Here is an 18,489-nt window from a genome sequence, read left to right on the forward strand (position 1 = left end):
GCTGCAAAACTAGTTCATGCATTTATTACTTCCAGGCTGGACTACTGCAATTCATTATTATCAGGATGTCCAAAAAACTCCCTGAAAAGCCTTCAGCTAATCCAAAATGCTGCAGCAGACTAGAAGGAGAGAGCATATTTCTCCTGTTTTGGCTTCCCTTCATTGGCTTCCTGTTAAATCCAGAATTGAATTCAAAATCCTGCTCCTCACATACAAGGTCTTAAATAATCAGGCCCCATCTTATCTTAATGACCTTGTAGTACCATATCACCCTATTAGAGCACTTCGCTCTCGCTCTGCAGGCCTACTTGTTGTTCCTAGAGTATTTAAAAGTAGAATAGGAGGGAGAGCCTTCAGTTTTCAGGCCCCTCTTCTGTGGAACCAGCTTCCAGTTTGGATTCGGGAGACAGACACTATCTCTACTTTCAAGATCAGGCTTAAAACTTTCCTTTTTGCTAAAGCATATAGTTAGGGCTGGACCAGGTGACCCTGAATCCTCCCTTAGTTATGCTGCAATAGACGTAGGCTGCCGGGGATTCCCATGATGCATTGAGTTTTTCCTTTCCAGTCACCTTTCGCGCTCACTATGTATTAATAGACCTCTCTGCATTGAATCATATCTGTTATTAATCTCTGTCTCTCTTCCACAGCATGTCTTTTATCCTGTCTTCCTTCTCTCACCCCAACCGGTCGCAGCAGATGGCCGCCCCTCCCTGAGCCTGGTTCTGCCGGAGGTTTCTTCCTGTTAAAAGGGAGATTTTCCTTCCCACTGTCGCCAAAGTGCTTGCTCATAGAGGTTATATGATTGTTGGGTTTTTCTCTGTATCTATGAAGCGCCTTGAGGCGACTTTTGTTGTGATTTGGCGCTATATAAATAAAATTGAATTGAATTGATTTTTGTGTTTGGCAACGTTCTCCACCTCAGCACTAGCTTCACAGCTCCAACTGACATCTGCAGAGTATTTAGAGCATGAGGTTTGTGGCATTTGTAACAATGGAAACTGAACATGAGAAGGGTTCTGGGTTGGTTCCAGTTTGCATGCTTTTCTAAGGAAGCTCTGGTGCATTCATGCACATTCCAGGTGTACTGTGCGCAGTAAAAATGACTCAACATCAAAATACCTGCCAAGTTAAACCTGCGAAAGCCTCAGCCTAGGACACTCTCAAACTTTATAGCTCTCGGCCACATGCCTCTAAAGCAGGGGTGTCAAACTCAAATACACAGTGGGCCAAAATTCAAAACTGGAACAAAGTCGCGGGCTAACATTTATATTTATTGAAAAAAAAATATTCCTCCAGATATAAGAATGAATCTTTTCTTATGGACTCAAACAAGTTTTGCTGAAAAACTGAATATGGAACAAGCAAAGCTTAATACTAAACAATATATATATATTAGCTGTATAATACCAGTAGGCCAGCTCTAATAGTAATTTGGTATGGCTTCGGGCCAAATTTGGCCCGCGGGCCAGAGTTTGACACCTATGCTCTAAAGCCTGTTAAATTATCATTACCCATGTGACATGAAATCATCTGAGTTGCTGTAATAAGTGACATATGGAGACACTCTGACCTGGGACTCTACAAACTGAAGCTGGGTCTCTCCAAAGTGAAGCTGTTAGGATATTAGTTTGGAGTTACACCTCGTGTTTTCATATTAATTAAGTATGACTGATTTTCAAGTTTTGGATACATTGGTACATCTACAATCTAGGTGACTGTGGTTTGGGTTCATAAATGTATGAGTCTCCTGAGCTTTTCAAAACATTGAAACTACAAAGAAAAAGTTCATGTGTCACACATTTGTACAGTTCAAATGGCGCCATCCCCTGGCCAACACTTACCAATAACTTATCAGCAGAAAAAAATAATTAAAACTTTCAGTGCTGTCATTATTGACATATTCTTCAGTAAAGCTGCTACACATAATCACAATCTAAACACAAAAAGTACAGCTCTGTTTTCTCAGCAGACAATCCAGAGCTGTGCCCTCATATTTGAAATAAGGGCAAAGACCATAGAAGATACAGCCCTGTTACCCAGGGAGAAAAAAATATAATGGGGGAAGGGATTAGACTGTTCTTTTTATATGATCAATTCTTCACTTCTAGACAGTTTGAACACTTATAATTGTGTTACCTGCAGCGTCTTGACAGGGCTGGGCTCAGTGCCTTTGGATTGCAGAGGTGGAAACAGTGATGTCATATTTGTGAGGGTTTGACTTACAGAGTACATGGACTGTTTTCAAAATGACTGGTTATTGCAACTTCACCATGTTATGGAAAAAAGGGAGGTAAAGGGATAAGTTTCATTTTAAAAATTCATTAAAATTTCCCCTAAATCCATCAAGGTCTCCAGTGACTTTCTGGTTGAAAATTAACCTCTTATCAATTACCAACTGCTACATAATGTTTGTTTAATCAAAGTAAACAACTGTCATGCTACCCTTTTCTGATTATTACTGTACTATAACCTTAAAGTCCTCTTAATAAAAAAATAAAAAAAAAAAATCTAAATTTTAACATACAAATTATAATACTATTTGTGTGAACTCATGCCCTACCTCCAGACACACCCCTGCGCTGAAACTTTACAGCCAGGTGTCATTCTTCCACAACTTGCAGATATGACACGTACAGCTTGAGCAGAGAACCTCTATTGCTTTTAAAACATGCTGCAAATAAAGGAACCAGTGAAAACCTGCTACGTCCAGACAAGTTGAGGATTGTTTTCGTAAAATCAATCATGATCGTTTCTTTGAAAAAGTACAGGAGACAAAGGAAGACGGATTAACTTTTAATTACAAATTCATTCAATATAGGCACAGAACAGATGAGAAATATTTTCCAGTACAGACATTAATAAAAGAAATCAGTCACATTCAGATCAGCAGAAAGTTCACACAAGCAATTCAGAAGTGAGATTTAATTTAGACAGTTACTTTTCATCATTACATGCTTGAAGTTGCATTACTCTTAAAAGGTCAGATTTATTTTATTAAGTTTCCCACTTGACTGAAGAACGTCAGAATTCTTATGTCCCAATCTAAAAACGTGCAGAAAGACAGTTTTAGGGTAAAGCAATTACAGCCCCCCCCCCCCCCAAAAAAAACAAACAAAACAAAACAAAACACCACACCATCAAAAATCAAATAAACCCCACACTAAACAGAAACAAACCTGGGTTGTTAAGGATGAAGGTTAAATCCATGTTAGTGGTAGTTTTTGTATATAAAAAAGGCACAAACGACTGTTTTAGTTAACATTACATCTTTTAACTTGCTCATCACCGCATACCCACAATGATAACACTGACCAGTGGTTCAGTCAAACATGAGGAAAGAAGACAAACAAACAGACAAACCCACAACGGATCATTGCTCATACTGGGGGGGGGGGGGGGGGGGGCAAAGCAGCAAACCTGTGGTTCATGACAAATCCAGATGTTTTACCAGCTTAAATTGAGACTCATCATTAAAGCAGATACCAAGTATCATCCTTAATGCAGATTTCTTTCAAACTTGCAATGCTTTTTTAAAATTTCAAGCATCATAGCTTAGTAGTACATACAATGTGAGGAATTACTGGAGGCTGGTTTGGTTAATTAGCTTAATGCAATCAAATCAAAATGAAATGAAATGCTTTTAAGTGCCTGTTAAACTCAGGTGGTCAAAGCAAACAGTTACTACTCAAAGCTTAAAAAAAAAAAAAAAAAAAACTGCGGTATTATCATGGTGACTTTATTGCAACCTGGTTGTGGTGCAACTCACAATGCACAGTGCTGACAATTTAGAGAAATAAATTGCTTGGAAAAACTGAATCAAAAACCAATTAGCCACAACAGTAAAAGCTAGATTACTTCTATTTTGAGCCTTTCCTGATGGATCTAATATTGTTCCATTTCAGTAGTGGTCAGTTATGACGCAAGTGCATTTGCTCGCTTGAAATTTAAGGCATCACATCTTAGAGGACGCGGCGATGGCAGCGGCTCCTGGACGGCTGTAAACATGCAAGGCAGCGTCCTGTAAAACACAAATTGAAGAAGAGAAACTCAAAAATGAGGTCAGACACTTTAATGGGCAGAATATTACTGTAATTACAATGTACTACTATAAGTACTTTCACACCAGATAAAAATCCATCCACACGTTTCTTCTTATTTAACACCTCAGTTTCATACCATGTCCTCTTACTTTAAGGTCAGACATCCTTTGATTATCTGTATCATCTAATGAAAGTCTTATCGATTGTTAAATGCTCCTTTCTAAAGAAAAAAAGAAAAGAAAAAAGAAAAGACTTTTGGGAAAGTCTCTAAAGATATTTAACTGTGAACCAGTGTGGCTAATGAATGAATGAAATTACAACTTGCACTGGATGTATGCTGTATATAAACACACAACTAGGGCTGAACGATTATGGAAAATAATCTAATTGCGATTTTTTGCCCCAATATTGCGATTGCGATGCGATTATTTTTTAAGGTCTTTGTCTTCTGTATTATTAAACAAAGACAAGCAATACATCATATAGTATGGCCAATACTATATTACATTAATTTTAAACTGTTCTTTCCTGGAAGACAGACCTCTGTTATGATGACATGAGGTGATGCATGAATTGATGACTGACATTTTTATTTAACTTCTTCAATCACAACAGTATATTTGAACATACACAATAGTTTATTTTTAGCTTACAAACATCTGAGCATAAAGTGCTGACAAGGAACCCTGGTGTAAACATTAAAATGAAAGTCAGTACAATGTGCAGATTGCAGAAATATACATAAAAAAAAATCAGTGGCTTTACCACACAGTTTTTCGACATCTGTGAACTACTAGACAGTCATTCAATTAAAAAATAATATTAAATAAATAAAACTAATAAATAAAAAATACACACATCTTACTGATCTCTGCAGTCAGTAACATTACACATAAAGTGCAAACATAATAGCAATTGTATAAACACACACACAAACACGCCTTTAAAATTTAAAGGCGTGAAATTGGACGGTCTAGCCTTCTGATTAGCGTCACCGCTGTCTCGGTGGAGTTTAATAAACTCGGCCGTCTGCTCCTTGCTATCTAAAATATACCCAGACACTGGTGTAAATTCTCAACTGTCTCATACTTCTGTTTAATAAGTTTTCTGTTTGACGTTTAGTCAGCTGTGTGAAAACCAAGGAGGAACCCACCCGGGGGATTAATAAAGTTTTATTTTATCTAATCTAATAACTTTAATCTCAGCCAAACCGATTTACTCACGAACAAACAAAACACTGAAAAAAGCCCAACAATAACATTTTTAGGTTGTCTAAGTGACTTCTATATTACGTTTAACCCGAGCAGCGAAACTCCGCGGTGATCTGAAAATGATGTGCCGGGAGTTGTGCCGTTCTCGGCCGCATCAGTAACCCTCGAGCTCCCGGCTAGCTGTCGAGCTGGTGGGTAGCAGACGCCTCTGAAAACGTCGAAGCACTTTTGCAAATATGGGATATCTTGATAAACCGAGCAGATATTTGATGTTTACACAACTACTTTCTCGCCTGAAAATATTTTAAAAGTTTATTTTGTGACCCAGAAAGATTAGTATGAGTAATTTTAAAACTTAGTAGCGGCCGCCATTGTTGGAAACTGGAGTTTGGCTGGGCCGCGCTATGAATTCTGGGATATGGTAGTAATTTGGACAGCCTTCGGCGCGTCGCTGTGACGTAATCGGTCTACAAATGCGGCCTCAGGAGGATGCAGCCCATGAATTTGGACATGTCCAGAGTATAATCGCAGCCTTTGCAGTTAGAAAATTGCACTTGATCATGTCGCGATATTATCGCAAATGCGATATATCGTTCAGCCCTACACACAACTAGACAAGGCCCGTTTACCTTCTTGGCCTCCACATTGTACTTCTTGAGAAGAGTCTCAACTCTGTTTCCATAGTCTGGATGGGCAGCCTTCAAATTCTCGACCTGCAAGATACCCAAGAAAAACATTACAGTCCTGGAGGATAGCAGGTTCTTCAACAAACAAAACACACATCTTCTTCGTCTCCCCATGAAAAAAAATAAACAGATTACATACTGTAAATAGATTACATTTACCAATAAGCACAACATCTTTCCTGAAACCTCACATTCCAAAAAGCACAAACTATGAGCGACAGCAAAGTGAGAGACTGTAGTGCTTGGACTCACCATGCGTTTCTGGATGAAGAGCTGGGCTCCTTTCAGGGACCCTGCCATGTTCTGGCAAAGTCTCTGTCGCTCCTCCTCATTCAGGACCTGAGTGTAGAAGGTGCGAACCTGCAAAAAAAACAGGTTTATTCTCCAGAGGAAAAAGGAACTAATCAGAAACAGATTTTGACTCAGTCCTTAACTGGATTTCCAAGTTCTTAAACAACATCTTATAACATACAGCTACCGTTTGTTACTAATAAGAAGTGGCCTTAGCTACAGTTGTGTTCCTTCAAGATGAGGCCGAAGAAACCAAACGAGTGCAGTAACAGGAAGAAAAAGCCACTAAAACTAAATCTACATATTTCCATTACCCTTTAAAAAATGAGCCACAATTTCATCTTATCATTCGATCCACTGTTCATATTAAATACAGATTTATGCAGCTTTTTAATATTATCAAATCTGAAATTGCCTGGGCCTCAGACACTCTGTGTCACACGCCTACAGATCCTGTTAAATCATCATTACCTGTGTGACATTGTCTTCATCTGAGCTGTTGTAACGAGCAACATCTGCAGACACGCAGAACTTGGACTCCATAAACTGAGGCTGAGTCTCTGGGGCACTGAAGCTGTTAGGGTAGTAGTTTGGAGCGCCACCTGGTGGTCAAACAAAAACACTGGTGAGGCAGTGAAGGAAAGAAAGAAAAAATTAACAAAGACCAGATGTTTGTGGAAAACCATAATCAGTGACTATAGTGATGACATACGTTATTCACACATCTACCACTGTACAATGCATGAAATGTAGCGATAAAATGTTTTATCGCTAGTTTTTACATTTTGTGCACAATGTAGATGACTGTGGTTATGCATGTAAGGTCCATGTTATAAAATTATTTCTAATTATTTTATATAATAAGGGTGTTTTTGGATGACTAAGATTTTTTAAAACACCATCACTGATCGTCTGCTTCAAAGGTGATATGCACTTGTGTATGTGTCCCGTGTATAATAACAGTTAAAAATAACGGTTAAGAACTCAGTATAAATAAACTGTAACACTACCTGGATTAAAATTCCAGGATTACTCAAGATTCATTTCTGAGCCACAGGTACCAGACCTGATCACGTCTCACCTTGGTTGTCATGCATGCACATCGGACCATCACGCTGGTAGTTGGCCACACGAGCCCTGAAGGGGCAGTTGACAGGGATCTGCAGGTAGTTTGCTCCCAGCCGGTGACGATGCGTGTCTGGGTAGGAGAAGAGGCGACCCTAGACAAAGAACATGGAGGACAGAGCTCAATACCAACCTAGCTTTTCTTCATTCCCCCCAGCTTGTCAAATCTGCCATAATGTCACCTGCAGCATCTTGTCAGGGCTGGGCTCGATGCCTGGTGGCATGTTGCTTGGGTCAAAGGCCGCCTGCTCCACCTCTGCAAAGTAGTTGACTGGGTTCCTGTTCAGAACCAGTTTGCCCACAGGGATCAGTGGGTATTCTTTATGTGACCAAACCTGCACCGCGAATAAAATTTACAAATCACAAAAGTCATCTGTGATTTTCAAATGAGCACGTCATTATTTAGAGACAACCTGTGATAATATGGACGTTTTTGGAAAACAAGTTACCAAGTCACTGCACATTTATGTCACGTATTACTTTATAACTCAGATGTTGTCTGTTGTGCAGAACTGCGGTACCTTTGTAAGATCAAACGGGTTGAACCGGAACTTCTCAGCCTGCTCAAAGGTCATGACCTGGATGTAAAAGGTCCAGGATGGGTAGTTTCCATTAGCAATAGCATTGAACAGGTCTGCAATTCCATAATCTGGGTTGGTGGCTGCCAGGCGGTCTGCCTCTTCCACCGTCAAATTCTTTATTCCTTGATCCGTCTAAAAAAATTTATTTTAAAAAAATGAAGTCAGAGATGGCAGAACACACAACATAACAGCTAATAAAGCTGACCTCAGGCAGACCTTATAGTGGAATTTGCAGTAGACACGTTCACCATCGGCATTGACCAGTTTGAAGGTGTGAGAGCCGTAGCCATTCATGTGACGGTGGCCATCAGGCAAACCTCGATCGCTGAACAAGAAAGACACCTGCACAGGAGACAAGACAAGACCATGAAAACAACTGGAAGAGTTTCTGTGCCAATCACTGTCAATGATGACTACAAGTATAAAGACAGCGAGCAACAGTGCACAGAAAGACTTACTTACTTGAAAATATTCTTTATCCTAAATGTGTATTTTAGAAACACCTCAGCTGACATGACATAATACACTAGACTTTTCAGTATCAGGCTCAGCAGCATCTACCTGATGCAGACTCTCGGGCCTCAAACTCCAGAAGTCCCACACCATGTCAGGGTCTTTCATGTGGGTTTGGGGATTGCGCTTCTGGGAATGGATGAAGGATGGGAACTGCACGAGATTAAAGATGGGACATTAATATAAGACAATGTACACTTGACTGATATTAGCACAGGTGTTGTGAGGAATGTGTCTCTGGTCTTAAATATCTTAACATTAGGAATAACAAGCTTGGTTTATTTCATACGCCCTCGGGTTAGATATTTAATGTTAAAAAATAAAAAAAGACACAAAACTGAAAAAGCAGCCACACTTAACTATTTCCATGTTAGAAAAAAAAATGTACTGCTGTAATACTGCAACTCTGACACAAAATTATAAAAACCTGTAACATTACGGTCTGCCCAGACACATGCGTCCCTACACCCACTCACCAGCATGGCATCCCTGATGAAGAAAATTGGGGTATTGTTGCCCGTCAGGTCCCAGTTGCCATCTTCAGTGTAAAACTTGACTGCAAAACCTCGAGGGTCACGCACAGTGTCTGCAGACCCAGACTCTCCAGCTGGGAAAATAAAAAAAGTTCAATTGATATTTTACAGACAAATCATGAATTTGTATCATTATCCACTAACTTAGTCTAAAAGACAATGTCCAGCATACAAATCGACTGAAAGTTCACTGTTAATGTCCTTTCTAATGTCACCCAAGTTGAGATGTTAAGAGCACCACTTGCCAACACAGGGCCAGCCTGCTTATAGGTATCAATCCTTTACCAAATACTCACTTTTACTCACATTTCCATTTTCAAGGGATGGTTTATGACTCATACAAGCACCAGCATGTCTAATACAGTCACACTTTCATGAAACACTCAATGTTTTAATTGTCCATATTCTCCTATGACAGCATTTCAAAACTGTTTAGCACGCATGCATTTTCTCCCCATATTTTCACGAGCTTGTTATCTGTCTTCAGCAGACATTAACATGCTGTGAGAAGATTAAGGCTTCATATAATTGAGGGGGTAATTTTCTTATATATATTCCTGTCAGTTGAAATATAAAAAATAAACAGGATGTTTTTAAGTCAAGTCCAAGTTCTGAGGCAAATTCCATCCTATGCAAAATTCAAAATAATAAATGCAAATTATTATTATTATTTAAAAAAAAAAAAAAAAATGAAATATGCTAAAGGAAGATGGGAAGAGGCTGAATGGGTTTGTGACGTAGCAGCTGCTCAGTGCAGTCCAGAGGTGCCACTACAGATGTTAAAAGCAATAGACTATGTGCATGTTAGCATATGCTACTTCCGGTGCAGAAACTCCTGTGGGGAGCTTTGTTTCCAGTGTCCTATTTGCACCTTGTTTACGGTCCAAAACAAGTTAAGCAAATGAATGAATCAAGCGGCGATTTACATTTCTATAGATGTCTTGGGCATTTAGCCAATATATCGGTAATGGATGTTCATCGACTTGTTGATATTTTTTCCCCCGCGCCTCAGAGCAAAAGAGAAAAGGGATTCAAATTTTATATTTCTCAGTATCTGTAAACAGCGGTCCTTCGTTTGTCGCGGGTGTTATATTCTAAAAATAACCAGCGACAGGTGAAATCAAGTAGCCAATTTTATTTTTTGACGGTGCAAAACGTTTCGTGGACATACAGTACTGCATTTCAGAGTCACACTGCTAGCAATCGATGCAGCGATTCTGTACTGTACAGGAGAGACGTCACGGAGGAGATCGTCTGCAGCGATCAGGACGCAGGACACAATGTGATGTTTAAAAATAAAAAAAAAAAAAAAAAGCATGCAAACTTGCACTAAAAAATCTGCGAAACAGCGAGGTGAAAGGTGAACCGCGTTATAGCGAGGGACCGCTGTAATTTTGAAGGTAAGTCACAACATACCCTTCGTAAATACTAATGTATAGAAACCGTTACCAGCAATCATTCATTTTTTGTGTGGCTTTTTTCACGGTTTGTTAACATGCTGTGTAGGTGTGTACTTGACTAGCTGATATCAACATAACAGGGAAACATCTGGTTTGACTATTCTTCACCTGTAGTTTGAATGCTGAACATTTGCCTGTTTAAATCATAAGACCAGTCACTATACAGAGATGTGCTTCTGAATGTGGACGATGTGTCTTCTGCAGTAATGCAGTTCTGCTTGTGTTGAGTGATGTAAACAACTGATCATCTAAACGCTTTAAACGTCAAAATTGATCATTAGATTTTTTATGACACAACAGTGGTGAGTGTTCCCACCTTCTGCTCTTTGTAACTTAACGCGATCTTTCCGTTTTCGAGTTTTGGACATGATTGTGGAGTATATCTTCGCAGTAGCAATTGACCGCAAAGTAAAGCTACCGGAAATGTACAACCCCACATCCGGTCTCAAACCAGGAAGTTAGCATTTTCTCGTGCACAGGGTCTATAGTCCAAACAATCACACCAAAACTGTGTCGTCATCAACAACAACAACAACAACCACCCCCCAATAAGCAAATCTGTAACCATTAACAAGGCGAACCCATGAAATCCTTTATGGTCGTTCTTACCCACAGTGGAGAAGCGGACAGCAATTGGTGTAGTCTTGCCGACATGCTCAAACACTTTGGCTTTGCAGTAGCGAGTGATGTCATGAGTGACCTCAAAGTAGCCAAACGCCCCTGAATAATGGAGAAAAAATGAAAATAAATACAAATTTTAAAAGACATGTCTGCTAATATAAGCTTCACAAATTTTGAGTTCTAGTTTTTACTGCATTTATCATGGGAACAAATCTAAGACTCTTGAAAGTAGGCCAACAAATAACTTGTTCAATGTCTGTCCAAAGTCTGAAGCCCTGATCTGTAAAGCCTGTAAAGATTAACAATTGTTCGGAGTTAATCCACAAATAAGAAGGATCCACATTTCCTTTTATACTTATTTTTTTGGTTGTCTTGTTTTAACTTTGTAATTTAATGCAGTCATTTGTAGCTATCTGCCTGCACCAGAATACAATTCTTGACTAAATTTGCACATAAATTTGAACACTTTCCAATGTTAAGGATCAGGCCACTGCTTGATCTCAGACATAAGTGCACCACATGCCTGCTGTTAAGACCTTTTAAACACTGGGAGTCGTTGGTGCCAGGTGCTGAATATGTACCTTAGTAACTCTGCATCTGTGGCATTCTAGTGCATGTTAAATGGCCAGTGTTGAGAATACACTGCACAGTGTACAAAGTGTTGTCACCAACAAATTGAAAAGTTGTCCTATCCATTAAACTTTATCATTTTGAATAATGCATTGTCGATGTCTAGATCTCAAGCTATGATTTACCTACTACTTCAGGCATTAGAACTAAGAAATGATTCATGTCTGAAGACTTTATAAATATAGAGCTAATCCCACGGTGAGTCATTTTAGCATTGTATTTGTGGATGTAGGTGGAAACAACCAAAAGGCACAAGACTAATAATATTGTGTAACAAAAAGCATGGCAGCAGTCATAACTGCTACAAAAACAATGATGTCAGAAATTACACAAACATTTTTGAATGATGTTGACCATAGATAATGAATAAATTAATTGAAGCCTTTAATTTTTTTTACTGCCAGCAGGAAGACTTAAAAGAGTGTTACTTACCAAAACTGTGTGCGAGAACCATTGAGGGGCTTGAAATGAAATAAATATAGTGGGACACTATTTCTGGCCATACTGCTTAGCCCTAAGTGTTGGCATAAAATGTCTAGCCATCCTATTGACCTGAATGGCAACAATTTTTACGTTTGGCTTTCTTTACTTAATTACAAATATTCCTTTAAGAACGCAAAGCGTTTTTGTTAGCCTGTTAGTCAGCGAATATAAATAACAATTTTTTTAACCTTTTCTTACACACGATCAGCAGTAGTTTGTGTGCACTTTTGCACTGCTATAACAAAGGGACAGCAAATCGGATAAAAAAAAAAAAAAGAAAAAAAAAAAGAGCATCATGACTACAGCACAATGCCTTACCTGCCCCTTTGGCATGGACCACTCTCTCTGGGATTCGCTCACGGTCAAAGTGGGCCATCTCATCTGTGAAGACAACATCTTGAACCAGCAGCGGCCCTCTTGGTCCTGCAGTCTGCAAGTTCAATTTGTCTCCCACTGGATGGCCACCGCCTGTGGTCAGCACATCTGGTTTCTGATAACAGATGGATAATAATAAAATAAAAACAAAAAACAACGACAACAAAAAAAAAAAAAAACCCCACAAAAACAGAAAGCATTAAATATATCTTGATGTAAGACTATAACAAAGACTAATGCAATACAGCTGGTCTTTCTTTAATGCAATTTTAACCTTATGGTTATAATGAAGAAACAAAATTAGTGCAAAATACTAAGTGGCTTAACATATTAATCAATGAAATCATCTTCAGTGTTTGACATTACTCCTGCATGAGCCTTAAACTGTTATAATAACTCATTGTCTAAATGAACGCCCTTAAAACTGGCACTTTTGAAAGAAAGTATCTATGAAACTAACAAAGATATTGACAAAGTTGCAAAAGCAGTTAAAAAAGGCAGACTGCGTTAAGCATAAAAAAGTGACACGTGTATACAATGGTGCAGTTTCGCAGGTGTACTATCATAACAATAACGCTGAAACTTGAAGCTGCTATGACGGCATGCTTTTTGTCTTTACGTGACTCTCAAACATGCTCAAAACAGCACGAATAAAAACAATTCTGCGACATGAACTTGGTTACTTTACAACGGCAATTTACTCTAATATGCCCTAGTTATATATAGATAGGAGGGTTGAAGTTCAAACAAATAACCCTGGACCCACTTCTTATCTTCATGGTTAAAGTCTCTTTCACGGCTGTGAAAAAGTATAAAGGACTAAATACGACTGTATGATAAATACTTAAGACTAAAACTACACTAAAAACATTAATGTAGAGACTACAGGACATGAGCTACAAGCTAGCTCTTAGTTAGCCTGTTACCCCTGGACGACCTTTCACCCATTTCCAACTGTGGTAGCCACCGCGGAGTAAAATCACTTGATATAACCCAATGCATATACAGACCTGAGAACCTCGATTCGCCTTCCATGTCTTCATTTGGTCAGTAGCTTTATCTCTGTCGTCAGCCATCTTCACAATTCGGTGCTTAGACCACACACTGTGCAGAATATGTTGCGCACAAAACACTGCTATCGTTTTATACCTACGCCAGAATTTCTTCCTGGACAGTGCCCGACGTTGCTCCGCCCCCCTGCGCCTGCTCCTGACCCACTTACGAGACTGAAGAGAAAGCACCAAACCAAAAACAGGCTGCTGATCGTACATAAATCTTTATGCAATGTTTAAGTGTGAAAAACCTTTATCTTTCTAACCTACTCACTAAATATTCACTTTTAAACTGAAAATGCCGTCCTTTATTTGTAAGACAAAAACAAAATAGTATGCATAAAATAGATACCTTATCTGAGGACACGCCTTAATGTTTACCGTTAACGCAAGCAAATCACCGAACAGCATATTTCCTTATTATTATTATTATTATTATTATTATTATTATTATATTGCAGCATAACTAAATTGTAAAAGAGTAGAAGAAAAAGGTGGAAAATGGCAAAAAAAAGAAAAAAAAGAAAACCCAATTTCTGATCTTTGAATTAATGTCAAAATTATTGAAATGTTCACTTGCACTGTACTGTTTATTGTACTTTCATTGTAGTTTACATGTTAGTACTTTTGCTTTTAGCATCTCACAACCTCAGTTAAGAAATTATTGCAATGATTTACAAATCTTAAACACATATTTTAGTCACACATAGAATAATATATATTTGCCATTTTAAGAAATATACGTAACAGATCTGAAACAAACAAGCAAAGCTAGAGCAGGGCCATGTTCCACGCTGTAGCTTCCCCTTTTTTTTAACGACAGTCCATAACAGGGTTTTGCAGAGATGTTTGAAGGGGCGGGTGCTAAAAGTTAGAAAGGGGCACATAGAACCAGACAGAATAACAACAACCCACGTTCATCAAGAATCCAATGTGGAATCGAGTCATACTGTATCACTGTCATCAGGTGGGGACAATGCAAAACGTAGCCTATGTTTACCTGATAGGGTACAATGCTGTGAATGAATTGCTGCTGCTCCAGCTGCTGATAGAGCTGGGGAGCAGGGTTATGTTGATCTGAGGCTGTAGACATTAAAAAGTCCATAGGAGAGATGGTAGCTGATTAAACAAGTGTTATGAGATAATCATAAAATGTAAAGATTGATGACAGTGCTCGGAACCATAAGGCAACATTGAAAAAAAATGTGGAAAATAAAGTGACACTGAAATATTAGTAAGGCAAAAGACAGGGGTTGTTCTGGTCGGGTAAGAATGCAACAATACAAAAAATGTAACAGAATAATTTGGCTATAATTTGCTAGAATATGTTTTTGTCATATTTGAAATATAAATCTAATACGATCTGTTTTTAAATGTATTTTCTTTAAAACAAAGTGTCTTTTTTGAATATCGTAATCCATAATTATGTGGATATGCATATAGATAGTTTTTAGTGAAATATGAGCCCCCTATAAAGGCAGGGAAAAGCCCTGTTACTCACTTTAAAACAAAATTTGTTCCCTAAAATGGTGGACAATGCTACAGACACATGACCTCTTTACCCAGTTATCTAGTGGCTAATTACCACCACCACTTGTGCAATTAATGAAAGGACAGGTCATGTTTTGTTGTGCAAAACAGGACAAAAAGACAGGGCAGGAGAGGAAGAAGAGAGGTTAGAGTTAAAGGTAAGGACTGCTCATTAAAACTTACATGTGAGTCCTGATGTTTTTAAGTTAGATATTTGGTTTGTACATGTGACATTATGTTTTTTCATATTGTGAAATCTGCTGCAAATCAAACTGAGGTAGACTAACTATTCTATTTAAAGGCTGCATGAAAATCCTCTGCAGTTTTCTGATGGATAAATAGGTTACAATGCTGTACTGTGAGGGATTTAATATCACTGTACTGGGTCTGCGACTCAGTATTGCTCTTTCTGACTCTGTAATTATATTATTTGATTATTGTCATTCATAGTTTAAGTTTTCTTTAGTTCTTAGTGACTGTAGTCACTTCCCCCTTTGTAGTTCTCTTAGCATGTGTGTAAGTCTCCCTGTGTTACTGCTTTCAGTGTTAGCTGTTCCACCTTTCTAGTTTCTCTGTGTTGTAGTTCTCATTTCCAGTGTTTTGTTTCTAGTTCTCATGTTCTGGGTCTAGTTTGGGTTTTAATTATTTATTTATTTATTTATTTATTTATTTATTTATTTAGGACAGTGCATGTTAATGAACATAAATGTAAAAAAAAAATTACATGAATGTAAACATACCAGATTATAGCCAAGGGCTAATTTCCATCTGTTGTCCTTAAGCATAAAAATAGACATAATAATTCATAAAAATTATTATGTCTGTAATGAGTTTAGGGATGGGTATCGAAAACCGGTTCTTGTTGAGAACCGGTTCCCACTGTTTCAATTCCTTGGAATCGTTTGCCACTTTTAAAAACGATTCCCTTATCGATTCCAGTCGCCCCGAATGACGTCATCACGTTGAGTAGCGTCTTTTACCCAGTAGGAAACACGGCGCCTGAGCGGCACAAACGCTCAAAAGTTTGGTTACACTTTATGAGAAAGGATGACAACAGGGCAACGTGCAATACTTGCAAAGTAGAGATTTCATCAAAGGGAGGAAACACTACGAATATGCAAAAGCATTTGCTCAAAAAACACGCGATTGCTTTCAACGAATGTCGTGTTTTTGATCCGCTCCGGACTAGCGAAGCTCAACCCAGCAGCAGCGGTAGCGTTTCCACGTCCTCTCCCGTTAATACCGCAGGTAACTAATCAATTAGCATTGCATATTATGTTAGCGCGATTTACCTTATTACAAAACCTGCTATTACTGTGCGTTGCATTTAGATAACCATGATGAGAGAGACAGAGTCTGGCTGGCTCAGATGCTGGCAGTTCTCGCTGCAGTCTACCGGTAGCGTCTCCTTTCAGGCCAGAATAGACGAATGTCACCCAGCAGTGTCTAAGTTTGTGGTCAAAGGCTTGCACCCATTTGCCACAGCAGATGCCCCCGATTTCACTTTGGTAAGTGAATGTGTTTAATTGTAGGTGTAGCTGAGATATAATGTACGAATTGTGAATATTCTCAAAACTGTATTGTACATAGGTTATACTTTTTTATTGTGTGAACTTTATTTTTGTGGAACTAAGGTTCCGTGTGTTATTGTTGAAGTGGGACATTAATCAGTGTAACGCCACCTGCGGCCACATTGCGGGTGTGGGGTTTCCTAGCCAGAGCTGTACGGACTCCACACTGGGTGAGGAGAAGCCTGCTGCCACTGTGTGACACTGATTTTGCTGCTGCACTCTGTTTTATAGGAATAAACCCTGTTTCCAGCCAGTCCGTGTCTGTTGTCACAACGCAGTCGACCATTTCACATCTGCTACATAAAAGTGGTGCCGTGACCCGGATGCATCTGATCAGCCGCTGCCGATCGCTGAGGTTGAGCTGAACACTTCCGACACCTGTAATATAAGTAAAATTATTCTGTGGGTCAGCAAAAAAATTTCCAGTGTTCTGTTAGTAGGCATTTCTCCCAGTTACACCTGTTAGAGTCTAACTGAGCCGTGTTTATTTGTGTTGTATTTTTCTGAGTGATAGGTATTTTTGTATTCCTTTTGTTTCTGATCCCCTTTGTAGTTATTGCTAACCTCTTGTAAGCAACATGGCTGGTAGGGGCCAAGACTCCTTTAACCTTTTCACGCCAGTCGCTGGGAGAGGTTGGAGACTGTCTGGGGCAGATGAAATGAGAGACAGGTCTATAATGTCGCGTGATGAGCCAGCAAAGTCAGATGACATTATTCGAAATAAAGCTCATGAGCGCCAGTCCTCAACCCCTGCTTTGAGCGACGACAGCACACACAAAGAGCTACGTGAGCTCATTGGTGAATTGGGAACCCAGATAGGTGAATCAATCGCTAGCCGGCTACTATCCAGTCAAGTCCCACTTGGTCCAAACCAGACAGCCCCAGCCGAGTCCCCCAAAGTTAAGAGCCCTGACACCACTCTCGACCTCTCCAAAGTGAACTTAGTGGTCCGACAAGATATCAAAGACCCACCTATGTACAGAGGTGATGATGCGGATAAGTACTCTGTTCATGAGTGGATAGACATGATGGAAGTGTACTTAGAGAAGAGAGGGTTGTCTAGAGCCGTGCAGGTGGATGAAGTCTTAAACCACCTCCTTGGCAGAGCTAAAAACATTGTTAAGGTGGGTTTGAAAAGTAACTCATGTTCTGGTGTAGTGACCAACCCTGAGACCATCTATGCCATACTCAGGCGTTATTTTAGTGATAGTCCTGGCTCCTGTCAACCACTGGCTGACTTCTATGCCACCCAAGCAGTTGCAAAAGAGACCCCAGTAGACTATTGGGTGAGGCTTAATATCGCTGCTGAGGCAGCTGACAAGCATTTACAGCGTCAGGGAGGCAAAATGGAGAACATGGAGGCAGATATAGCCATGATGTTTATCAGAAATTGTCCTGATCCCAGCCTCGCCTGTGTTTTCAAATGTAAGGCCATCAGTAAATGGACAGTAATGGAGGTTCAGGAAGCCATTGATGAACACCAAAGAGAGTGTCATGCAAAAAAGAAGAGCCTGGGCTCTGCCAGACCCCATCCCCTCCTCGTGGCCACTGCGACAACCACAAGCGAGTCGCCTGAGTTTGAACTGAACCATGCCCAAGTAGGTACAGTAAAATGTTCCCAGGACAGCCCGGGTAAGGCTGCTGGAGCTGCCGCTTCAGACCCAAGTGCTCTAGACCGCGTGCTCAGTATGCTGGAGAGGGTGTTAGAGCGCTCCAACCAGCCTGTCCACCCCGTAATTAGACCACAGCCTCTAGCCTCAGCCAGGTTCCCTTCGTGCCAGGTT

General features: G+C 39.6%; 1 protein-coding gene across 1 annotated transcript; it reads right to left on the bottom strand.

Moving 5' to 3' along the window:
• Positions 1–2,780: 2,780 nt before the first annotated feature.
• On the bottom strand, positions 2,781–13,728 carry LOC146570046 (catalase-like). Its single transcript, XM_085282816.1, has 13 exons — positions 13,563–13,728; positions 12,496–12,667; positions 11,053–11,163; positions 8,927–9,057; positions 8,499–8,603; positions 8,154–8,279; positions 7,878–8,069; positions 7,539–7,691; positions 7,313–7,451; positions 6,703–6,833; positions 6,193–6,300; positions 5,884–5,967; positions 2,781–4,021 (listed from the first exon to the last, which is right to left on the bottom strand). Exons 1-13 carry the CDS (start codon positions 13,626–13,628, stop codon positions 3,956–3,958), a joined length of 1,584 nt encoding a protein of 527 aa, XP_085138942.1. The 5' UTR covers positions 13,629–13,728; the 3' UTR covers positions 2,781–3,955.
• Between the last annotated feature and the right edge of the window lie 4,761 nt (positions 13,729–18,489).

The sequence above is a fragment of the Mchenga conophoros genome, linkage group LG7 (assembly GCF_057382185.1).
Source record: "Mchenga conophoros isolate Kocher_MC1m ecotype Shallow Benthic linkage group LG7, M_conophoros_male_GT1.1, whole genome shotgun sequence".
Classification (NCBI taxonomy): Eukaryota; Metazoa; Chordata; class Actinopteri; order Cichliformes; family Cichlidae; genus Mchenga; species Mchenga conophoros.